Source organism: Calliphora vicina, chromosome 5 (assembly GCF_958450345.1).
Source record: "Calliphora vicina chromosome 5, idCalVici1.1, whole genome shotgun sequence".
In the NCBI taxonomy this organism is placed as follows: domain Eukaryota; kingdom Metazoa; phylum Arthropoda; class Insecta; order Diptera; family Calliphoridae; genus Calliphora; species Calliphora vicina.
In genome coordinates this window covers 982,204-1,009,114 of record NC_088784.1, presented here as the reverse complement: position 1 = coordinate 1,009,114, position 26,911 = coordinate 982,204, and the positions used below count along the sequence as shown (strand labels likewise).

At 29.2% G+C, this 26,911-nt stretch overlaps 2 protein-coding genes across 4 annotated transcripts; one reads left to right on the top strand and one right to left on the bottom strand.

Moving 5' to 3' along the window:
- Positions 1 to 99: 99 nt before the first annotated feature.
- Positions 100 to 26,223, bottom strand: Pu (GTP cyclohydrolase punch). 3 transcript variants are annotated; one of them, XM_065513550.1, is made up of 6 exons: positions 26,179 to 26,223; positions 8,605 to 8,995; positions 6,287 to 6,496; positions 576 to 741; positions 336 to 452; positions 100 to 266 (listed from the first exon to the last, which is right to left on the bottom strand). In XM_065513550.1, exons 1-6 carry the CDS (start codon positions 26,206 to 26,208, stop codon positions 137 to 139), a joined length of 1,044 nt encoding a protein of 347 aa, XP_065369622.1. In that variant the 5' UTR covers positions 26,209 to 26,223; the 3' UTR covers positions 100 to 136. The 3 variants fall into 3 exon arrangements, with proteins under 3 accessions (XP_065369622.1, XP_065369624.1, XP_065369623.1); XM_065513552.1 differs by lacking the exons at positions 8,605 to 8,995; positions 26,179 to 26,223 and adding an exon at positions 23,327 to 23,648; XM_065513551.1 differs by lacking the exon at positions 26,179 to 26,223 and having other exon boundaries at positions 8,605 to 9,372.
- LOC135962201 (uncharacterized) lies at positions 13,279 to 16,384 on the top strand. The gene is made up of 3 exons (XM_065513983.1): positions 13,279 to 14,368; positions 14,443 to 15,528; positions 15,885 to 16,384. Exons 1-3 carry the CDS (start codon positions 13,385 to 13,387, stop codon positions 16,131 to 16,133), a joined length of 2,319 nt encoding a protein of 772 aa, XP_065370055.1. The 5' UTR covers positions 13,279 to 13,384; the 3' UTR covers positions 16,134 to 16,384.
- Positions 26,224 to 26,911: the final 688 nt, after the last annotated feature.

The window sequence follows — 26,911 nt, the reverse complement described above, 5'->3', positions numbered from 1 at the left end:
ATATATTTATGTATTTGTGAGTGTGTGTGTGTGTGCGCGTGTAAGTATGTGTTTTTACATTGTCTTCCCTTAAAAGTGATTGTTGAAGTACTTGTTCAATTAATGTTATTATGTCAACTTATTTTTAATTAAAGCTTTATTTGCTATTAACTAAATTTAAAAATTCTTCTCGGGTTTTAGGATCATCTCGGAAAACACCCAACATGGTAGATGTTACAGTTTTACTGTTGATTTTTTGAACACCTCGCATAACCATGCACATGTGCCTGTGGAAAAAAAGAAAAAAAAACACAATTACACCTGTATTCAGTTACATACAAATTTAGAACACTTACACTCCTTCCACAACTACTGCAACACCAGCGGGTTGAACTGCTTGAGTTACGGCAACAGCTATTTGTTTAGTTAGCCTTTCTTGAACTTGTAGACGTCGGGAGAAGATTTCCACAATTCTAGAAATTAAAAATGGTATACATACACATAATAAAATATGTATTAATACAATTATAGTAGGTAGATATGTATGTATGTATGTATGTACAATAGGTATGAATAAATTTTATCAATTATCTCACCTTGCCAATTTGCTAAGACCCAAAATTTTATTGCAAGGTAAATAGCCAATAGACACCTTGCCATAGAAGGGCACTAAATGATGTTCACACATAGAAAACATTTCAATATCCTTGACAACAACCATTTCATCATGATCTTCATCAAACACAGCACCATTTAGGACATCTGTAATATTTAAAGTAAAAATATATCAGCTTTAATGTTCAGAAGAATTAACACTAAATCAACAAAAATAAATAACAACAATTTGTTGTACATAATGACACATCAAGGAAGAAATATTTAAGAATTTTTTGGCAAAAATTTTCCTCTTTGGGACTTTAAAAAAAAAAAAAGAAAAAAACATTCGATATCTTTTAACCGTTGTAATTTCTAAATTTTTCATTTGCGATCCCACAAAGTATATGTATATATTCTGGATCGTTATAGATAGCGGAGTCAATATAGCCCGCCCCATGTCCGTCTGTATGTTGAACTCAACTTTTCGTAGCCCCAAATAACACACATATGTACATGATTCATACATACATCAACATATCAACCCGATTCGGATGCTATTTACCAGGTCAACCTCGCTTACTAAGTCATTAATATAGACAATATGGATATCTAATGATAGATATTTCAAAAAACTTTGCAACGACGTATATAAGGTCACAGTATATCTGACCTACAATGGGTCAAAATCGGGAAAAATATTTTTTACCCAAATTTTTTTTTAAAAATTAAATAAATGAAAAAGTTTTTTAAAAAATTAAAAAAAAATTTCGCCACAGACGAATATATCTTTGATTTTCGGTTTTTTACATTTTATGTATATCAAACATTTGTTCTGACATCAACCCATTGTCGTTCCAAATTTCATTAGATATCCATATTGTCCATGTTAATTATTTAGTAACAAAATATTTTAAAAATCGAAGTAGTCACGGATTTTTGTTTATATCTCAGCTATTTGTTGGCCGATTTTCCAGAATTTAAATAGCGACCGAACCAGAACTAGCGGATATAAGTACGCATCAAGTTTGTAAGTTATTTGGGGGCTTCCGCTATCTGTAACCATGCAGAATATATATGCACTTTATGGGGTTGCAAATGAAAAATGTAGAAATTACAAACGGATTGACTTATATATCTATCGTCTCATCAATAATACAATATTGTATAAGCATATACACCATTATTTTTTATTGCATAATAAGAATCTACATAACTGATTCTATATGTGGTCAAAATTTGGTGAAATTCTACTTCTTTCTACAAACTCAATTATTTCGAAATGGCAAAAAAATTATACACTATTGTTTTATTAAGGGTACGATATACCCTTACCACTCATGATGAAGGCAATAATAATAATTTTAATACGGCCTTTAACAAAATCAGCCAGTGTTTGGATTTTTTTTTATATCGAAATCACTTTGCTAAATTTACCCCAAACTCCTCTGCCTCAATTATACATACATATGTATATACATACATACCTAAATATTATGTATGTATGTATGTATCTATTTGTGTATTTGTGATGGATGAGATTTTCACTCTGTATAGTTTAGTGTTGAAAGCACAGTTTATTTGCGTAATAATAAATATGGTACGTGCTTTTTATTTAACAATGTCATTGTCATAATTCTACTACCACCACTACTACTACTTCTACTCTCACATCATTACTGGAGCGTAGGAGTTATAAAGTGTGTAAGGTTGTGATGTGTATCTATGAATGGATGCATGTATGGATGAATGAATGAATGAATGTACATTTAATGTAGCATAACTTTAAGGGCTTTAAGGAGATTCCATTAGTGAAATATATCGAATTTGAAGTATTTCTTATTTAAAATGGATATGGACAGACAGGACAGCAATATATGTATGTATTTATTTTACATTAGGGTAAATTTTAAATTTACTAATATTAAATGGGCAAATGTTCGTGTAAACAAGTGTACCCAGCGGCGAAATTTTTGAGGCCTTCAGCTATAAGGCATTCTGTAAGATCTTCCTGGACCTTTTTATACTTATAAGTATTCTAATGAAATCACTTACACGAAGAAAAAAGGAAGGAGAAAGGACAGCGGCTAACCCATCTAGGAAATTTTGTACCATAAATACATACATGCATACATATACATATGTACATATACAGTCAGAGACTAAAGTTTAAATACACCTCAAAAATATTTAAACTTTTGTCGAGTGAATTTTATCGTTTTTTTAAGAATTACCGTTATGTTTGTAAAGTCTATATTTTATGTTATTGTATTTTGTTATTTATGAAACTAAATAAAACTGTATACCTACTTTAAGTTTTCCTTAAACGTTTACTTTTCTTTAAACAATCAATAATTGAGATTGTATTTAAACTTTAATTTGTAATTATTATGTAAGACTTTAAAAAAGTAATTGAAATAGTGGTTTTCGTTATTAAAATCAGGGTTTCAGTTTTCTGTATTGATAAAAAACTGCAAAATCTTCTGACAATTCTGGTTTTCTTTCAATAAATTAGGTATACCAAACCAAACAGCTTACTGAACTTTGCAAACAAATGAACTAAACTTCATTATTAGCAGTGAGCATCGGTCTAATGAACGTAAATATATGTACATAAATTTTATTCTGAGTCTTTGTACTCCTCAATAAAAGTGTTGAATCTGTACAGTACTCTGTTTGTTTTTCTTAATTAAACACACCTGTTTGTTTTTCGGTTTAAATTTTAGATAACTACATATGTATGCACGTGTGCACGTATGTACATTGTACATACTTTTATAATGGAAGGTAAATTACTTTCATTTAGTTATTATGATTTTTGATTTTTAAAGCGACATTCAATCGCAAATTAATGTATTTTTATTATTTATAAGCCAATTGTGTTTTTAACCGGTTTTTCGTTCGGGCACAGTAAATAAAGTAAGCAATTAAAAATACTAAAATACTAATATTATTCTGAATACTTGTTGATTAATATACTCAATGCCATTCAAAGTTGTACTCTTATGAATTTACCAGATCAGAAACATACGAGTTTTGATTTTCAGATTTGTTGCAATTCGTGCTTTTTTTTATTGAATATTAGTTGTACACAACATTAGTTGAATAACATAGAATAACATATTCAAAATAAGTTACTTTCATAAAAATCATATCGCTGATTCAATAACAAAATACATATGTAAATTGATTGACTAGTACATACATATGTATGTATGTAGTATGAGGCTACCTATTTGACAGCAGACTTATGTAGGTTATTAACCATAGAATAAATATTGTACATAGAATGGAAGGAGAGAGAAATTTATTTTCACACATATGGTCCATTCCACGAGAATGGCTACCACGACTGAAAACCTAAAAAAGCTTGAAACTTTTTTTTCAAGATGTTTTATATGTAAGATATTAATATACATATGTAAGTATTTTGAGCTTCTTACAACATTTTATTGGTAAAAATAATAGCTTAAACTGACTATATTTAATTTTTAAATATAATTGGCATGTTTTAGGCTAAAATTGCGGTTAAAACTAAGCTCCCAATTAGCATACACAGAAAAAAATTATGACAAATCCATTGTTATACTATTAATTATTATTAAAAAACAATCATTTTTGTAAATACAAAAAATATATTTGCTTATTGAAACCGAATGTACACAGAAAAAATTATATTTCAATTCAATATGTGATAAATGTTTGAATTGAAATAATTATTTCATAATTGAATCAAGTATTCATGTGCTCAAAAACCAAATTTTCTGATATTTTCTATTGAATTTGATAATTTTGACAATTGAATATATAATTTTCGTTATTGGTTGAACTTTAAGTACAAAAATTATCTATTCAATAATTTTTGTATTTAAATTTCATCCAATAACGAAAATTTTATATTCTTGTCAAAATTATGAAATTTGAAACTCAAAATTCAATAGAAAATATCAGAAAATTTTGTTTTTGAGCACATGAATACGATTCAATTATAAAATAATTGAAACCAGTTCAATATGTGATATATATTTGAATTGAAACGGTTTAAGAAATAGTTTTTTCTGTGTATAAGAAATTAAAAGAAAACATAACGCCTCTCACGATTCGAAAATTTTCGTATATTTCTACATGTACCTAAAAAAGGACTTCCGTTTTTTGTCACGTACGATAATACTCTTATTTCGCTCGATATTTTGGACAACAATGTTTCGAAAGAACTTTTTATTATTTTAAAATATAGTACCCTCTGAATGGAACATAAAGGCCAAATTATTTTTCAGATACTATTATTTTTGCAAAATCAATTCCACTCTATAGGCATACAAATGTCACGCAAGATGACATTGAATTGCCCATATAGGTGATACAATAACAAAATATGTACATGACAATTATTTTTTACAATAGACTTAGGTTGTTGGCTATCAGTTACCTATCTAGTTGTCATATATGTTATTAACTCTTAATAACGCTTCTTGCTGATTTGCTTTATTTTTATTTATTTATTTATTCATTTATTTCGTAATATACAAAACATTGCAAAAATAATTTCGAATGTACAAAATTATTAACTCTTTTGCGAATTAACAAAATCAAACGGATTCTGAAGAAGCTAAAACCAAATCGATCGGATACCGAATTGAAACCATTCCGAACGAAATGTTTGACAGACCTGTAAGTGTGTAGCATGTAAATTTCATCAAGTTTAGCTACAGATTGGAAACACAGTAATGCCAATTTGGATTATTTCGCTAATTGTTTTTCAGAATTTTCTAAATTAATTAATTCTAAAATAAAATTAGAAATTTAGAAAAATATAATGGGACATTTCTGAAAACCAACTGGAAATGATGTAATTTTAAAGTTTTGCACCCATATTCATACACAATTTTTTAAATTTATCAACGGTTTATAAAATAAATTTTGTTTGAAAAATTATGTTTTGCAAAAATTGTTTATGAATATGGGGGTTTGTTTTTTATTTTTACAAAAATATTAAATGAAAATTTTGTTCTGGATCCAAATAACGACCATAGATATAGGCGAAGACGAAATCACCGAAAATATCCAAAAACATATTTTTTTTAACAAAAATCTAATTTTTCATCAAACTCTCAGTTTTAATTTTCACTCACTCACTCACCACACAATAATAAATTACGTGCATTTTAGACATTTGCCCTAAATCAACTAACAGGTTTTAATAACTTCTTCAGAAGTATAGTCACTAATTAGCTTATTAATGTAAATTCATTCATTCCCATCATACAAACTCATAAACATGGGTATATTATTTTAAAGTTTAAACTTTTTAGTGCTAAACATGACAAAGCACATAAAGCGGCCGGCCATTAAAACTGAAATTATCATGAAACTGCAAGAATCTTTTATTTAAAAAGCCAAACTGTGGATTTTTCTTGAATTTGGGAAACCACCTGTTGTTCATGACGACAAACCAACCACAGCTTTAAATGTACATATGTACATGTTTAATTATTTTAATCGTTTTCGCGGTAAAGGGGATTTTTGTGCGCATGCGTATGGGGTAAATACATACATATGTACATATGTATGTATAAACTCAAAAAAACTTGTTTCAATTTACTTTTAAATACTAATAATGATTCACTTATTTATGCATACTTAATATGGTTTCTTTGAATTTCGAAATGATATTGTTGTTATTTTTTCAATTATTTAGAACTGGAAATTTTACCTTCTAGACATTGGTCGTAGCCTTTGGTGAAAAAAAGCATTGCTTTGGCTGCTCTTTCGGGAGTCTTGATTAGTCCCTGGCGATCGGGATTTTCGCCCAAACCACCTAAAAGTAAACGATACGATCTTGCCATATCAGGTAATAGAGCTTCTCTTGTAGGTGGCTTATGATCTAATTCCAGATCATGGTGGAATGTACAATTTTCGTGACCTGGAAAAAAGAAAGAAACGTTATCATTTGTTTATTGTATTGTCAAGAATAAATCGAGTATTATCGAGAAAAAAAATAGGTATCAAACATAAGCTAAGAATGTCAACATTTTGGAATCAAATACATAAATTTGTATGTATGTATGTATATTTATTTTATATATAGTTTTTTTTAAAAACTTGTTATCCTTTGATAACATAAATCGATATACATATATCGATTTTTCATGTGTATGGAAAAGTATTAAAATTTTTAGAGGGTGTTATACGAGTATGTTTATACGTACATATATTAAATATAACGATTGAGATTTTTTTTTAAAAAAAAAGCGGCTGTATGCGAGCTTTGTACCGATACCCAAAATATACCTACATACATATGTATGTGATTCCTGTTTATATGAAATTTGTGTTGAAGTTTATCAATAATATCAATACTATTTCTAAGTGATTTGCAATTTTTGGAACTATTTAGTCCTTATTCCCCCAAAACTTGCGGAATAGAATAATAGAATTCCGGGTAGGTTCAATAACTAACCTATTCCAACCAATTACAACAAAGGCATATAAGGAATTTTAAAAATTGTCGCCTCTAGACTACACCATTTCCAATTATATTTCAGAAGTTTCTATGTATTTGTATTTCAGAAATTTCCATTGGTATTGCTATTATAAATTTTTGAAATACAAATGGAAATGGTGTAGTTACAATGTACAATGGCGTTACAACGAATTAAAAGTTATATGATTCTTAAATGTTTTTGGTATTTCTGTAAATTATATTTAATTTTTGTACATATTCTAAATCACTTTATTCATTATTTGTATGTACATACATATGGGTAATTCCACGAGAATGACTACCACGTCTGAAAACCCAAAAACCCTTGAAACTTTTTTTTCAAGATGATTTGAATAGGAGAAAACATTAAAATATTACTATGTGTAAGTATTTAGAGTTTATTACAACATTTTATTGGCAAAATAATAGTTTAAACTGACTATATTTAATGTTTTTAATTTAATTGGCATGCTTTAGGCTAAAATTGCGGTTAAAACTAAGCTCCCAATTAGCATATAGTATGAAATGAATTTGACTCTGATTGTTTGTTTGCTATTATAAAATTGTTTATTGAAACCGAATGTATATTTTCCATTAATTTTTTTAGTTTTTGTATACATATTTACAGAATATATATTTTTTTATTCACGTACGATATTAAATTTTATTTATTATAAAATCATCCAAAGATTGTTTTTATTTAAATATGACGGATTGTAAAGGAAAAATATTTCGTTTAGTGTAAGAAATTAAAACAAAACCTAACGCCTCTCACAATTCGTAAATGTTCGCATATTTCTACATGTACCTAAAAAAGGACTTCCGTTTTTTGTCACGTACGATATACCCTTATTTCGCTCAATATATAGTACCCTCTGAATGGACCATAAGGACCAAATTATTTTTCAGATACTCTTATTTCTGCAAAATCTATTCCACTCTATAGGCGTACGTGACATACGATGATATGAAATTTGTCCATATATTTGTATGTATATTCATTATTTTATCACATCAATAGGTCTATATTTAAATCAAATTCCAACTTAAACATCTTAAATGTTAAAAATTTGTTGAAAACGTTTATTTTTAATTAAAACTAGGTCAATTGACTGACATGATAAGGAAATTTAAGAGACATACATAGTAGATTTGTTAACGTGATAAAACACAAAACTAAATATGTCTTCTCATTTGCTTACGCCACTTTAAATTAAAACAGTTAACAGTTTTTTATAAAATTTTGCATATAAAAATGCTTTATAAATTAATAAATACGTAAAGAATTGTGTAGCTACTAACTAGGCTTTAATCTTTAATCTCGCATTTGATGTAAATATTTATATGTACACAAATAATAATACAGATTTGGTTGACATAACCAATATGTTTGACAATCGAACGATTCGGTTGTGGCAAGTGAAATTCAGATTAGAAACCCAAATACCTGCTGACGCAATTCAAATTATATAATCACAACTTAAAGATTTGTATTGTGAAAACAAAATTTTGATTTGCAAATCATTAATTTAATGATTTAAAACTACCTGGTGTTGTAGATGTCCTTGGCGTCATTGGAGTTAGGGGCGACCTAAGTGATTCGTTGTCATTATTTATACCATTTGTTTTTAAAATCAGTTTGGGCCGATTAGTGTTGGGCTTAGTGGTCGTGGCAATGTCAGCGACAACAGCATTATCCAATCCAGAGCTGTTATTACTGCCAGCTAACGAAGCAACAACATTCGTAGGAGCATTTGTATTGGCACTCACAGCAACATCATCGGTCTGCGATAGATTACGGTCCATTAGAGATGAGGTGCCCGAAGTACTACTTGTTGAACAAACACTATTGTTACGACCACGTGAAAGGACATGAGCTTGTGGAAAATTTGTATCATCGATGGCATCGTTCAATTCGCTAGCACTCATTTCAGACAACTGTCGCGTAAAACTCATGTTAGGTTTAATGTTATTTGTTGCGATGTATTTGTTTGCGAGTGTGTGATTTTTTTTTATTATTTTTTGTTTCAAAATTTTCTTATACTATGTAGGTATGTATACCAGATTAGAAATAGTTAATGACTTTGTTAATTCAAACAAGTAAAACAAATATTATTTATTAATTAATGTTTATTTTAAATTAAAGTTAAAACGGCGAGCTTTATGTACGTTTATTTATTATTATTATTTACTATTGTATTATTTATCAATATTTTTTCTCTAACACATTGTTTTCTGTTTTTTTTTTTTTGTTAAATTTCAGATGCGACCGTTGCTTCGTCTTTGCTCGACGAATTGTATTCAACAACTAAATTTTCTACTCAAGTATACAAAAATTCAAATCTTTTATATATTTTTACATATACTTTTTTTCGTGTAAGAAGTCGATTTTGATTTTTTGAACTGAGAATTTTTAAATCATCCTCAGTATAACACAGATGCACACACACTCATATACACTCTTACACTCATACAGACATAGTATTGTAAAAAGCTTTAAGTGAAATCCTCTTAAAAATACCCCCGCTCTCAAAAATTCTTACTTGTTGACCGTTATTTCGTGTTTTACGAATAAATAAAGAATTTACTTTAGCAGAACATTCAAGTCACCTCAAAAGCTTAAAAGCTTCATAAAATCTCTGACTCTCTCAAATGTCAATGAGGTAGCGTGTGAGCAAGAATGTGGAAGTTGAAATGTGGTTGTAATTTTCAATTCAATGCAATTATTCATCATCAAGCTGCGAACGATATAACAACACCTGGTAATTCGATGTGAATATATTAATTATTTTTTACAGTCAAACACGCTTATAACGAACACAACGAGACCGACAGTTTATATGACAAACAAACGTAACCACAATTTTTTTCAGCAGGTGTTTATTGGATTTTAGATGATGATAAGAGTAAACAACGACAAACAACAATATAAACATTTTCTTTTATGTATTGAAATATTTTCTAAATTAAAGCTTGTTTATTTAAATAAATATGTATGTGTGCAAAGGAAGAGTGGCCACGCTTTTTTTTTGTCAAATATTTCAACAATATAAAAAGAAATAATACATGTAGGGTAGAAGGAGGATCTTTCGCCATAGGGGCACATCTGCCAACACCGAATAACTTAAAAACCGACTAATCGATTTTATTACAATATCAAGTTATGTATTCCTTTATCGATTATTAAACATCCCTGAAACTTGGAAAGCTTAATTTTACATATACATATATGATGTGAGCCAGACGCGTTTATTGGTTTTCAACAAGCTGTGAAAATATTTCAGCGTGCGATTTTTTTGTGCTAACTTCCTTAGTTTCTGTGATATATTTAATTTGTAGTATGAAAAAAATGTATATTAAACCTCAAAACTCCCCCTGGGGCACATACGCCAGATACAAGGAATCCCTGTGATTTAGAGCAAAATGTTGATAAAATATAGAAGAAATCAGTCACAATTTGTTTAATTTTTTTTTTTTGCTAAGTTATGTGAAATAAACAATAAATATCTAGTTTATTAATCTTTTTTGTGAATTAAGGTATAAGAGTAAAATACGTTTATATTTTTTGATTTTTTTGTCTTATTTTACAAATGACAAATCTGCCCCATCCCTAGGCGTATTTACCCCATGGGTGGGGTGGTTTCGCCGTTTTTGGTCAGTCTAGAAATGTTAAAAAATATGTATATTAATATGAGATAGGCAAGATTGAAATGATCAAAACTAAAGCCAACATATCTAAGTATCCGAAACAAGAAACAAATTAAGAATATGTATTGTGGTTTGAATAAAAATTTAAAATATTTTTCTATTAAAATGGCGAATACATGCCCCTATACCTTAAATACGTATTCGAATCAAATCTATTCTTTAAAAGCAGGTCTAATGTACACATGTGTGTATGTACGTCCGCAATTAAATACATATTATTATATTAGACAATAATATTCAACAGAATTGCAATAAACTATTAAAACTATGTAAGTACAAAATGGTTTATTAAAGATATACATAAATAATACATAGTATGTATACATATATACATAGCGGTAAAAATATGCAGTAAAGTGGCCTTCCGAAAGGCCTTATTTTGCAGACACAAGGACACCCAGCTGCATTTTAAAATCGACGAGACACGTAATGCCTCATAGAATGTCTACATAGGAACTTCTATTAAAAGACCTGAAAATTAAAGCCTAATTGAAGGTCTGATGAAACAAGCCCTTTAATTAGAGCTATCAGGGGAAATATTCTTAATAAATTCTACATAAAACCTTTTTTAGAATGATTTTTACCTGAAATGAATGAGACCAAAAATATATTTTGATATAGACAACATACAAGAAGAATTGCAAAACCAATCTGTTTGAATTATAAATAAAGATTTGTTATTTTTTAGAATGTGTAAATATGTATGTATGTATGTGGTTTAGAAGGCCTACAAAGAGTGAAGCCCTAGCATTTTTCCCGCTGGGTATATTTACAGTTTTAGCATGCGTGCAAGGTTAATTTAGCTAGTGTATTTTATTGTATTTTTACATGATTCACTCACTAACGGCCAACAAAAACTGCATAAAGTATTTAACCACATAATACAAATAAATACATACATATGTATACATATGTATGTATGTATGCACATTAGGGTCAAAAACTATTAAAATAGCGGATACATTCCTTTGCACCTCATATTATAGCCCATTGGCACAGCATTTCCAAATGAAATCACTTTTAGTAAACATAGTGGAATTGATATTTGTTTTATTCTCAAATTCATTTATCGGAATTAGGGTTCCTACGCGGGAAAAATTTCCCGGGAATATTTTTTGTTAATTTTCGGGAAATGTTTGTCGGGAATTTCTACATAAGTTTTCTTCAAAAAGTTAAAATTTTCAGATTTGTTTCGATGGCCAAATTTGTTGCTAATTGAATCATTCTATTATATCCATAAATTTGTTCGGTTCTAGCAACAGATATTCAGTTGGCAAAGAAGTATTACGGTTGAAATAACCGAATTTTTTTCACTCAACTCAAGCCACAGCAGAAAAAATTGGTTATTAAGAATGAATCTAATTTAAAGTTTATGCTCTTAAAGGAATAATTAAGATGCATAACATTATAACTTTTAGGGATGTTCAACGAATATTATTCATATTTAGAGAAAATAATAGTGGTTCAAATTTGTTTATCTACAATCAGATATGAAAAATGTCTCTAACTACGTATGTTTTATAGATTTAACATAGTCAAAATAAGTTCTTTAATTAAACAAAGAATTTATTGATATTATACTGATTAAAACTTAGATTGTGACAATACCGATAAAATGCCACTATTAAATTAGAAACCCTTACAAAGGCTGGACCAAAATTGTACTTCTTTTAAAACCCTGGTACAATTATAAGTAAATTTATTCTTGTTTTTGGTTTAATTCAGTGTAAAAATAATCCCGGGAATTCCCGGTAATGAAACGATATTTTAATTTCCTCCCGGGAAAGAAAAAAGTCCGGGAAATTAGGAACTCTAATCGGAATAGCAACTAAGCAATTAGAAACATACCGAACAGAATGTGTGGCAGGCCTAATAAATACGGTTTCGAATCAGGTTGTGGCATTCGATAATTAAATGGAAAGATTTTAGCAACCGTGAATAAATAATATAATTTTTAATAGCATATTCAACTATGCCAGGGCCCCTTTTATATTTACAAAGAAAATAACAGATTTATACCCCTAATAACCATAAATGGCTGGTATGTATGTACTATATGTGTATCAAAGACCTAGAATGGCTATAAAGTGTTTTTTTTTATCATAACCGGATGAAGTACGAATGTACAATTCAAAACCAGACAACGTTTTGAGGATTTAATAAATCGAAAAGGAATGTTTTTAAAAAAAAAAAAAAACTTTTATTTAATTCAAGTTTTCTTTCTGAAATTAAGAATCTAAAACACAGTTTAGTAATGTTGTAACTTTAAAACATAAATTTTCCGGAATATTTGCAATTTTTTCGAGATGATTGCTGATAGCATAAAATGTATGTAGCTAATAGTTTTAGAAGAATTAGGAATTTCTGAGACACAAACGGAAAATTCTGAAGTACAATTAGAAATTTCTAAAATTCAATTATAAATGGTGTAGAAAAAAGTTGTTCTAACAATAACAACGAATACAAACAATGGATTAGAAACATTTTATTTTTTATTTAATAATCAAAATACGTACATATGTATCTAAATTTTATACATATTTTTCTTCATAATTGATTGCATTTTAAATTCATTGTATAAACATATGTATGTACATATAAATTCGATTGAAAGTAACAATGGATATTGGAAGGCGATATTCAAAAGATTTTCCAGAAAATAATGATAAATTGAAACGAAATCGAAAAGACTTCATTCGCAATGTTAATAATGGACAAAAAGTGAGGACAACCGGAAGTGAAATTGTAATGAAATATCTTAGGGAAAAAGATGTTGCGCCATGGTTTCGTGGTACATCACATCTTCACATACAAGGCGCCGATAAGCTTCTCAATGCTCTACGAGACGATGCAGAGCAAAGAACTACACATCGAGTACGATCGTGTTTGAACCTAATCGGACTGGAACCATTGATAACATCCAAACAAATTATGTTTTTAATGCGTCTAAGTCGCGGCAATGATTTAGTATTTCTGTGGTTTCTCATGGAAATGCATTACAAAACTCCCAAGCATGTCCACAACTCGTATAGTGTTAACGAACAGTTAATTTGTTCGGCTATCTGCCATTTAGACATGGTAACAACGCTTCGGGAACTAGATAAAATTCTTCCAAGTGGCCACACATCAAGAATTGAAATGAAGAAGGCTGGTTTAAAACGCAAACAACTTAAGGAATCCTTTATAAAACGAAATAATGAAAGAATTTCACACAAATATGTATTGCCTTATTTTGAAAAACATCCTCGTCCTCGACATTATGGCAAGCGCTTACTGCTGGAGGTACCTAATTTCAAAGTTGACATGGATATTTACAGTCACTATGACAATATAAATCATACTGTACAAAACGAATCTAACCGCTGGCATTCGAATTACCGCTTTAATCCAGGCAAACGCATTTCGCACTTAATTATTCGGGAAGTTATCACAAATATATTTTATAACTTGGAGGCCTCCCGTTTGTGGTCCACGACCATTGTTGTACTGTGTGATTACCACAAGACAACTAAAGCTTTGCAAACTAATTTAGAGCATGAACTAAAAGTCAAATCAAGAAACGAGTGTTTAAAATCTTACTTCATGTCTAATGAGAACAAAGATGTAAGTCTAGTGACCTGACATACATACATACATACATAGTATGCTACATGTTTTTTTTTTTTTTTCTTTTTTAGAATCGTGCCAAAAAAATCAGCGAGCTGCTGGACAATGCTGTCCAACAGCAACTGTACCAATTTCACAAACAAACCAGTGCGGTACGAAAGAAGGCGGAGTCATTAAAAACCATTACCAGTGATTGCAAAATATTCGATGTCATCTTCGGGGACAATTTTGATGGGCATTGTAATAACCATTCAAATGTTATCAGATCAGTGGATCTAAACAACGAAAATTATAATCTGACCAGTGGTAAAAGCAACAAAACGTATGGAATACAGAACAAAGAATACGGAAATGTTCATACAAGTAAAAACAAAGTAGAGAATATTTTGAATGATCGTAAACACAAACTAAAAGACAGTGGATATCTGTTATCGAAGAAAGAGAGCTATTTAAGAGCACCAGATGTAAATGAATTTGGTGAAATGTACGAAATACATAATTATGATTATGATAATGCCAGCGATACTACTGTTGCCTCTTCCGATGCAGTCTTTAAATGGCCATTGATACACAAGCCCTTTATATTTGATTATGCAAAAATATTTTTGTCAAAATACAAAGATAATAACAAAAGGTGTTTGAAAGAAATGTTCCTCGCAGCTTTGGACAAAAATACGTTCAATTTGTCAAATCAATCGAGCCTTGAATATGACGAAGCCGTTCGTAAATGTGCCAAAAATACATTTGACAATGAAGTAAAAAGTTATGAAGTAAATATGAAGGACACGTTTGCAGCACAAGCGGCAGAAAACCTAAAGCCTCTCAATCAATATCCCACTTTAGCCAACTATAATGCAGAAGATCACTTCCTGATGGATAGAATGTTGTCGGATGCTTTTCAATATTTGCGTAAAAACCCTAAGTTTGTATGGGCTCAATTGCCGGATGCCCATAAGATACCTTTGTTACGGGAATGGATAGCACGCCGTTTTGGCAAGGAGTATACACCCCGAGAAAGATGCAAATCATATCGAATGTCATGCAAAATCTTTCGAGCTTTAGATAAAAATCATTTGGAATTCCCGATACCAAATGCCAAACAAACTGGTAGAAATCTTTTTCTCAACTACAATTGTCGAAGATATTTGGACAGAAAAGTAAGTATTATGTATGCACTGCGGTGAATACAGAAGTTTGAAAATTAGAAATACATAAATGATTCCCATTTGTTATACTTAAAAAAAAAAAGAAAACATTTATTTCATCTATATATCGTTCCCTTAATAAAACAATAGTGTATCATTTTTTTGGCATTTCGAAATAATTCAGTTTAACATTTTTGTGTAAGTAGACATCTAGAACAAAAGTAATATTTCAATTGACCACATTTAGAATCAGATATGTATGTAGAATCTTGTTATGCTATAAAAAAATAATGGTGTATATGCTTATACACTATTGTTTTATCGAGGGGACGATATGATGTATTTTATATTCTATATTCTGGCTTTAGGTGCAACATATTAAGAACAAATACTACTGCCGTTTAGATTCGTCTTTTCTGGATCATACACGCGTTTTTTGGTTTGCTATGCGCGGATACATATGCTCCAATGGACCACCGCGTAAAACCTATTTTGCCTACATGCCATCAAGACTTCGAGACATTCAACATTTTCGTTTATGGAAATCGTCCGATTATCGCAATCATAAAGTAGCTAGGAATCTTCGTCAACAAAAATTACGCCAGGATCCTTTCTAAGATTTCTTCTCTTCACAATTTTGTTCATTGCTTTCATATTCGCTCTCGAAACTTTGTGTATTTTTTTAATTGAATGAAACCCTATTTATGTTTTGTATTTCTTCAATAACAAATTACTATGTATGTACATATTTATTTATTATGTTGTATATTTATACTATGTATGTATGTATGTATATTCATTCGTATGTATGTATGCATGCATGTATATTTACTTATAAATGTTATGTATTATCTTGATTGGCTGTAATGGTATTGAAAAAATTAGAAATTGTATTAGAAAATGTAGTTTTCATTGGCTTCAGTTACATCAGTTACATCTATGTCTATGTACGTATGTACATGTGTGTGGATATTTTCCAATAAATTATGATTAAATATGTCTTCAGAAAGGATGATAAAGTGTTCATTTGTGTACTCATTGAATGACGAATATCGTACCTAATGTTTTTGTTTGTTTTGGGAATGAAAAACCAAATCTTGGGTCATTTTTAAAGGTTATCATGAAACAAAAGCTATGTTTAGTATTTCAAATATATACATACATAGTTTTATTTGATCTGATAGATGATAGATTTAATTTAATTTAGAGTGTAACTATTTCTTTATTTTGAATATGACTTAACTTAATTTCATTAATTATTTTTAATTTTCTTTATCATATAAAACATTGTTGCATATATGCGTATGTACATACTTAACCCAATTGTATCATTCGCATTTTGATTTTTTTTGTGACATATCCAATTCTTTTTTCTGAATTACAAAGGGGAATTCTCAACTTAAATTGTTATTTTTCGAATTTATGTAAAAACTCATTTTCAATTGTTATTTTCTTAATTTCAAATAAGAAAATGTCATTTCAATTAATTTTGTGCGTATTATAAATGTCCATTTGGATATACGGTTTTACGAAAAAAAAATCAAAGCTGATGAGGCCCAGGATAACATTATGCGATATACATACATACAATTTTGAGTATAGACTATTGTCACAATAACACAATCTACACTCCTCGAAATTCCCATAAAAAAACTAATACAAAAGAGACACCCTAATGTACATCTTAATTGTTTAATTTGTATCTAAAGATTAATAAGTTTTATACATATCGTCGCTGCGGTTACAAAACTAGGTACATGTGAAATATTGATTATTTTCGTCAATTTCCTATATCATACTAAAGTCTCTTCCATAAAAAAGTCTCTTAGCTGCTTTCTAACAATTTACTTTGAAAAGATATTATGTCCAGAAGTAATTAGAATATTTGTAAAGCATATAATTGCCTACATTAATTTGAAGTTAATTTTTGCAAATTATTAACCATTTGCGATACACTCGCATTCCAAGCATTTCATACTCTCTGCAATATATTGGGAGGGAATAATGTAATTAAAGCGATATCGAGTCTTCTAATCGTATTTCAAAATTTACAAGGACAGATATTTTAATTTTGAAGCGACATTTATTTGACACAGATTTGACTGTTACGTGAAAAATCGTTTGTTATTTCACACCAAATTAATACCATAAATGATTTAATAGTTTTTGATCAAAAACATGCATTAGTTAAACTCATTTTTATTTTTTTCTATCTGATTTACACAATAGAGATATTCGAAAAAAAGGCTTTCAGATTGTGAATTTTTTTTTGGAAAAACTACGTATAGTTCTTTTTGTATGCGCAGCGACCATATGTACGTAAATACATATGTATGTATGTATGTATGTATATGGGTTAAAACACTTTTCTTTTAAAATCTATGAAACCTACCTTATTGTTCATTATTAAGTGTTTATGATTTTGACAAAATAGCAAATAATTTTGTATTAATGACGCTACTAGCAATAAAATTACAAAATTTCAGAATTCAAGGCAAAGGGTAATATAGAGACGAGATGTAATTGTCAAAATGACACTTTTGTTTTAATGACGCTACTAGCAATAAAATTACAGAATTTCAGAATTCAAGGCAAAGGGTAACATAGAGACGAGACGTAATTGTCAAAATGACAATTATGACAAATATGATTATCAATATTTTTAGAAAGGTTAGCTACCGTTACCGCTAAGCTATCCTTATTACTAAAATACCTTTTCAGTTCGATTACCGTTATCGCTAAGCTACCTTTAATATAATAGAATTGAAAAATATTTATACATGCTGATAATCACTTAAATTAACATCAAATATTAAATTAAAAATCATGTTTAAAATACTTTTTAACCGCGATAACTTTTACATGCTGGACCACTACTTTTGTTCATACAAATCGTTAGTGATGTGCTGAGCAAAAAAAAATCGTTAACAAAATTTAATCAAATTTGAAGAAAAAAAATAGTTTTTGCCCATATACTACATTACATATCATGAGTCTGTTACTAATTAAATAAATCAGAGGTAAGTTACTCCTAAATAATGAGTGCTTTTTTTGTTTTGGATGGTTTTTTTGTACCAATAATAACCTTCGAAATTTTATGTCCGGCGTAAGTTTGGCTCTGTTAATTATTTGTTTTTTTTTATTTTATTTTAGTTACTTAAGTAGTTCAAGTGGCTTTTTTACTGTTCGTTCTTTTTAAAAACCATAAAAATAAAACTTGATTAGATGATTATTTTTGTGTGTTTGATCTTGGATTATTTGAAAGAAGGCAAGTGTATACAAATGTAGTATAATGCAATCATTCATCCATAATAATTTATTGTAAAGATAATTTTGTACATACATACAAACAAAAACAAATAAGAAAGTATGATCGGTCAAGCCCGACCATATAATACCCTACACTAAGTAAAAGAGCAAAAACATTTTTCTTTTAAAATTTCAATAATTTATATTTTTGAGTGATTTTCGAAGGTGGGCCTAACATGGGAGCTATGACCAATTATGGACCGATCACCAAGTAATTATGTCGTGTGATTTATGTCTATATTAAAGTTAGCTATGTTGAATTTTGTGTGTATACCAACATTTTTATACGATTTATGCACGTTAAAGTGATTTTCGGAAGTGGGCCTTATATGGCAGCTATGACCAATTATGGACCGATCACCATGAAATTAGTACGTGTGATTTATGTCTATATTCAAGTTAAATATGTTGAATTTTGTGTGTATACTTACATTTTTGAGAGATTTATGCACGTTAAAGTGATTTTCGGAAGCGGGTCTATATGGGAGCTATGACTAATTATGGACCGATCGTAACAAAATTTGGTGACATGAATTTTGTGTATACAAAACTTATTTGGAGCGGAAGTTGTTTAGATACATACATATATAAATTAAACATTTATGACCGATAAAGTCCAATTTCGGAAGGACATTTGCATGGGGGCTAGGTGAAATGATGGACCGATTTCAGCCAGTTTCAATAGGCTTGTTCCTTGGGCCCTGTACTCTGCGCACAAGCTTTACATGGACAGCCAGCCAGCCGACCAGACGGACGGACGGACATCGTTTAATCGACTCAGAAGGTGATTCTAAGTCGATCGGTATACTTTAAGGTGGGTGTTAGACTAATATTTTTGGGCGTTACAAACATCTGCACAAACGCATAATACCCTCCCCACTATGGTGGTGTAGGGTATAATTAGATACTATGAGTACATACATGAAATGTCTATGAAAGTACATACATACATACATACATATGTATCTATTTAAGTTTTTAAATGTATTTATGTACGTACATACAGTATGTAAGTACATATTTTGGTATTTAAATATTTACTACATACATACAAACATACATATGTACATATGTATGTAGTTGAAATTAAAACTAAAATCCCAAAGTCAATGTCAAAATCTCAGATTATTTTATTGATGTTGTTGTTAGAAAAGAGTGCATTAAAACATTATTTCTTAGATCGATTTAGTATTAAATACAAGTTTATTGAAAGATTTCAACTGTAAAATTAAATTAAACAACAACAAAAAAAAAGAAAAAACGTTTGAAATTCCATATAATTTTGTGGCTTATAATGACAAAAGATTCGCACGAATTGTTGAGGTTTATGTTTCCAGTTTTAATGAAAATTGTTGTTACGATTTCATCATACACATTTTGAAAATATTTATGTACACATTTTGTTTGCACAGTAAAATAGTTTATTAAAACACTGTTAACAGTTTGCAGTATTTTCATACCCCTCGAATAAATACTTATACCCTACACCACTATAGTGTGAAGAGTATCACGAGTTTGTGCTGATGTTTGTAACGCCCATATAAAATGATCTAACACCCGCCTTAAAGTATATTATTACTATAAAGTATCAAATATTTAGTTGATTTTTATTTATTATATTTCCTTTAGCTTTACTTTGATTTAGAATTTCGTAAGCTGAAACTTTTCGTACTCCATTTGATTTTTCTGAATTAGAATCTGAATTAAGTGGAATGGAACTGGAATGTAGACAATTGGCAACAATATGCGTTAAGGTGAGCTATAGGATTTTTCTGCGTTATAAATGGTTTCTTTGCAGCTACTACTTCTGTACTACTTTGTACAGTCCGTGCACTTAATTCCAGATAGAAAGAATATACAGGGTATATTGAGTTTGCCATTCCGTTTGTAAAATATCAAAATATTGTATATATAAGTATATATTCTTGGTCCTTGATATGTCCTTCCGTCAATTGTTGGCACGATAGGGCCTCAATGTAAGAACGTACCGATATGAAATTGTATTCTTTGTTGATCAGAAATGTTTGGTATTGAAAATGGGCAAAATCGGTCAAGTACAACCAGAGGTGTGAACCAAAATGTGAGACAAATTCTAAAATACCATAGTTGCTATTTTTGGAAAATGTTTTGCTTTTTTAATTAAATATATTGCAATTTAGCTTTTGATAAAAATACTAGTTCTGTTGAAAATTGTAAGAATCGGTCAATCAAAAAAAAAAAAAATTTTCAAAAAAATAAAAAAAAAATAGTTTGGAAAAAAAATAAAATTTTGTTTAATTAAAAATATTTAAAATTTTTATTTTGAAGTATAATTTGGTGAAGGGTATATAAGATTCGGCACAGCCCAATATACATAGCTCTCTTACTTGTTTTTTATAGCATTTTGAAAATATTAATTTTTCCTCCCAGGATATTATTAGAAAAGACTTTTAATTAAATGAGAACCTTAGTAAACTTGTCGTTGCTTCTAATTGGCAGAAAATTCTAAATTTGGTTTTACTTTCTCATATTCATAAATGTAATTCTAAAGATATTAAGTTTGTTGATAAATAAATTGGTAACAGTTTTTAAACATTCTTTGAGATGAAGGTAACAATTATTGCATTCTAAATATTTATTTTAATAGACAATAGCTGTTAGTATGATTAATAATTTTTAGATTTGCTACTTTTCAACTGTGTGCATACCTATTTCAGAGTATTTAAAAATGTATAATTAGTCGTCTAACAAATGTGAATGTGAGTTTCATTTCAATTGCCTTGACTTTCAAAGTTTTATCAAAAAATAAAAGTTCATTGGTATGTATTTATTACTTCAAGGATTGCTGCACGCTGAAAAAAAGTACTTTAGTACTTAGTAAGTAACCTCTAAAACTTTAAAAAATTGTTTAAACACATACATACATATGCACATACATTAGACCAACTCACTTTGTTTGAAGAAGAAAAAACAAACAGTCTTTGTTATCCTCTTTAAAATATAACCTGGTTAGATTTATGATCTTGCTTTTATTTAGCTTTGAATGGGCCCAATTTTATTTATGAGGGCCTAAAAATAATTAATCAAAAAGTATAATCTTACTGCACGTTCCACGATGTCGAAAGAAAAATGAGTCAAAAATATTTGTTTTTAAAATTCTTTCGAATAGTTTTCATACAATTTTGTTCGAATCATTTTTCTTTCGACATCGTGAAACAGGCTTTAAGTACAATAATTAAATGAAATACATATGTATGAACGTTGGATCCAAAGTTATCAGAAGAGATTAAAAAAATATACAGTTTTATTGTCTTATGAAGAGTTGTTAAAGACACATAGGACTTCTAATAAATAAATAATTTGCGACCCAATTAAGAATATATATTATGGATCGTTATAGATATCGGAGTCGATAAAGCCCTGTCTGTTGAAATCAACTTTCTGGAGCCCCCAAATAACTTATAAACATGATTTGATAGTGTATAATGATGTTTCAGTTGCTATTTAAAATCGAGAAAATGTACATACATACATACAGGGCCCAAATTACCGCATTCGATATCGAGTAAAATTTATCGTAATTTTCTTATTTGAGATTATGGCATTCGATATCGAGCAAGACATTTAGTACATTTTATCATAATTTCGATATCGAAATCATTTTTCGATACGATAGCTCATTCGATCACCATGCCAGGCCTGTCACGTATATTCCGATCGATTTTTCAATTCCAAAAATATTTTATAATTCTGAATTTCCAAATTAAATTTTTCAATATTTTGTGCATTGTGAAATTATTTAAAAATACATATGTACACAGAAAAAAGAAATTCATAATTGGAATGAATTTTGTAATAAATATTATTAATCGAACATGACTTTTTTTCCCCAAACTTTTTTCATTCAGAAAAAGAACATCTTATAAAATGGTACATGATGGAAATTGTTTCGGTTTCTTTCCGAAAAAAATGAAAATGCGGAATTAATTGCACTTTCGATCAGAATGTAATTCTGTGGCATGGTGGATAGTATGTAACCCTTACCACTCATGGTGAAGGGTAATAGTTTCATTCAATTTGGATTAGAAATAACCAAAATTTAGCCATTCAAACTTTTAATGAATTTTACGTATTATGAATGAAGCTAAGATTTTAGTGAATTAAGCTTAACTAAATTAATTAAATAATTCGAAGCTCTGGTTACATATTCAAAAAATAATAATAATAGAATGAGTTAAAGCATTCGAAACAATGATTTTTTGAGTTATGATTCTGTTGAGGCAAATGAGCGATACGTTCCATAGTTAATCAATGCAAGTTACATACATATGTACATATATGTACATACAATGATTTTTTGAGTTATGATTCTGTTGAGGCAAATGAGCGATACGTTCCATAGTTAATCAATGCAAGTTACATACATATGTACATATATGTACATACATATGCTCATACATAGATAATTGTATGAATGTATTTATATGTATGTGTGTGTGTATGAAAATAACTTGGTACTTACCAATTTGACATTGTTTACAATTCGCACTACCAATACTCTCATTTGCATTGGCCACAAAACTCAAGTGAAGGCCAGATTTGGTGGCGGCTGTTGTGCTGGTGGTGGTGGTGATGGCATTGCTACCGTTTATATTACAGCTGCTGTTGTTAGCATTAAATTGCATTAGCCGTTTCTGATTGGACGCATCGCCGTTCTCACTTGATTGATGCTGGTGCTGACCATTATGTCCATTATGTAGTGTGGTGGTGGTGGTGGTGGAAACGTTGTTTTGTCCAATATTTTGTGTTTCACTTGTTAATTGTTTCATTTTTATTCGAAAGATATTCAATAAGTATCTAAGTAGTTAATAAATACAAAACGAAAGAATTCGATAATACTTAATACTATCTATGTAACCAGTAAAACTACTCTATAAAAATAAATATGTATTTAACACTTTTCTAGCAGTGGCTTAAATAATCAATGTAATGCAGGTTGGTTGTAGTTGTATGTATAAATTAACAACGTCTGGATCTGTTTTATTTTATTTTTATTTATTTTTTTGTTTATATAACTTGCTACTATTATTGTGTATTATTGTCCAGAACGTTCACTTTTTGTAAATGAATTAATTAATGTTTGGTTTATTATTTTTCGCTTTTATTTCACTTTCCTTTAACCGACAATCAACGACTAAACAGTTTCTCATTTATTTGCGACCTTTTATTTTGATTTTTTTTTTTCATTTGCCATTAAACACTCAAGTTTAAAAGTTCTTTTTTGTTTTTGTTTTGTTTGTTGTAACAACACAAAACAAAACTTGTACGTTTTGATTTGTCTTCATTCGAATAAAAAAAAAATCACAAAAAAAAAATTCGAGGGACTATATTCAATATCCACTATCTTAGATTTTCATGAAAATTAGTTTTTGATGACAAAATAACTCACCTCACCTGTGGTATTTTAATTTATAATAAAAAAACATTTAAAATAAGCATAAAATATTATACATAGTACATAGGTATTTCTGAATACAAAAACCTCTATCTTTTTAAATAATTACTTACTAAATCAATTATTTTATATTATTTTCAGTTGCAAAATATGTTAACTTAATAATTTGGATATGCTGATCACGAATCTGACCAAATATTTTAAATTTACTAAAGCGTTTTCGATATATCGCCCATTTACTGTTTATATATAATAATAAGTATGTACGTACATTAGACATGCCCTTAAAAAATAGATTTGCTTTGGATGGGTCTTATTTTGTTCGTTAGTAGCTAAAACTAACTACTGCAAAATTTAAGTGAATGCGGATAACTAGAACACGTGCCGGAAATCGATTGAAAGTTGTAAAATTGGGTAAATAATGGTACTTTTTCCGATATCTTAAAAAATGTCCCTATTTAAATACTTTTTTTTAAACATTTTCAATAAACCTAAGCTTCTAGAGAAAATTATCTTTCTAAACTAACTCTAAATTAAAATGTAATTCTTACCAGTAGTTCTTCTATCACGAACAGTTTTACTTATTCATAATAAATTTGACAATGCAAAATTTTAATAGCGGCTTTAGAAATATGTATGTATGTATATTGTAGAAGAAATAACTCAATATTACTCATAAATAAACGAAATAAACAGTTTTTTTTTTGCTCTCCTGAAAACTTTTATTTTCTGAGATAGAAGGTTTTGAATATAGTCCCTCGAAATAATACTTAATAGCGAACTGTATTTGCAAATACACTCTACTTTGTTAATGTTAGTTCATTGTAATTAAATACTATGTAAGTATGTATGTATGTATATGTCCATACATATGTATGTATGTACGTACATAGATGCATAAGTATGTATAGCACTTGTTGATGTTTTATATTAAGAGTACATACATACATATGTACATACAATAGTTTGTCTATTTCTTTAAAAAACTCATTTTCTCTAGTCATTCAACCATCAACACCACCACCAAAAACCAACATATCAGATTCCCATTACGATTTTAACTCTCTAGGATTATACAGGAACTTTTTGTTCGCATACAAACTCTCTTTGACTATATAAAGCTCAAGCTTTTGAGAGGAAGCTTTACACATGCATACACACACATGCATGCATTGAATGTCTTAAAACAAACACCCATTATTAAGTTTCCGTTTCAAGTTTAAGTTCTTTACAACTTTATTATGTACATTTGTACTTGTTCATCTAGTAAAAACCACTTTTTATAACCACCGCCAAAATATGGGGGATATATTGAGTTTGACATTCCGTTTGTAGCACATCGAAATATTCACCGCAGATCCACAAATGTATATGTTATGTATATTCTGCGTCCTTATAAAATTCTTCGACGATGTTCGTACATACATATGTGTGTACATGGAAGGAATTAAGGGGCAAAATCGGTCAAGTAGAATCAGAGTTATGGACCAAAGTGTGATTGATACATCCTCCAAAAGAAGTTGATATTTTTTAAAATTGTTTTGCACTTTTTTTTAATTATATTGATATTTTGCACACGTTATTTCTATTATAAAACAAATTATGTTGAAAATGGTAAGTATGGGTCCATGATTTCTCCTAGCACTCATACAAATATCTTCCCGGAATATGGCTCTATGTCTATTTGGTATTGAAAATTGGCAAAATCTGATAAAAATAAATGTTTTTATACAAAATGTACAAAAATCGCTGTCAGTCAGTGGTGGGTACATAAGATTCGGCACAGACGAATATAACACTCTTACTTTGTTTTATTTAACTTAATTGTTTTGGAAACGTTTCTTTGTGTTCATTACAAATAAATTACTCTTTTAATTCACTTGTTAACATTACAATACACAAAAAAACGCATAAGTTACTCTTAATTCGTGACTAGGCTTCGGAAACATGTGTCATATTATACCAGGGAATACCCCTTTCAATTGCGTTCCTCGAAATTGTTCATGTAGTTTACTTATTCAACAAAAAAAAAATAATAAAAACTAGATGTGTTTAAACTTAAAAATTAATGACGGTACTGATCGTTATTTTTTACTGTCATCAGATGTAGTTAATATTTTTTAGTATAAATTTTTATTTTTCCATTCACTTAATAAATCGATTGCATTTAAATATTTACAATTGATAATTAACTTAATTTTAATTGTATTTTTACTCGTAAACTGAAAAAAAAATGTTAACATCTGGTTCTGTTCAGAAAATTAACTTGAAAGCAGGCGGAAGCTTTTTATTGAAACCATACAAAAATGTGATATAATTATTTTACAAAATATTAACATTAAAAATAAATACGACAAATCCAGTTTGATCATGATTACGCGCTAATCTCGATTGGGAGAATCGACATTGGCTTGATTTGATCAAGGTTACAAACATTTCGTTCATTTGCGACCAGATAGTCATAATTGGAAATTTGCAATACTTGTATTGTACATACATATGTACAAACTGACTAACTAACATCTGTCAAATAATTCAATCGCTTTACGAAAATTCAAAATATCCTTTTTTGAAAACTGAATATCTTTGACTTTAACAACATTATTTTTTAGAAAGATAACTTTGTTCTGAAAAGGTTATGAACAAATTAAT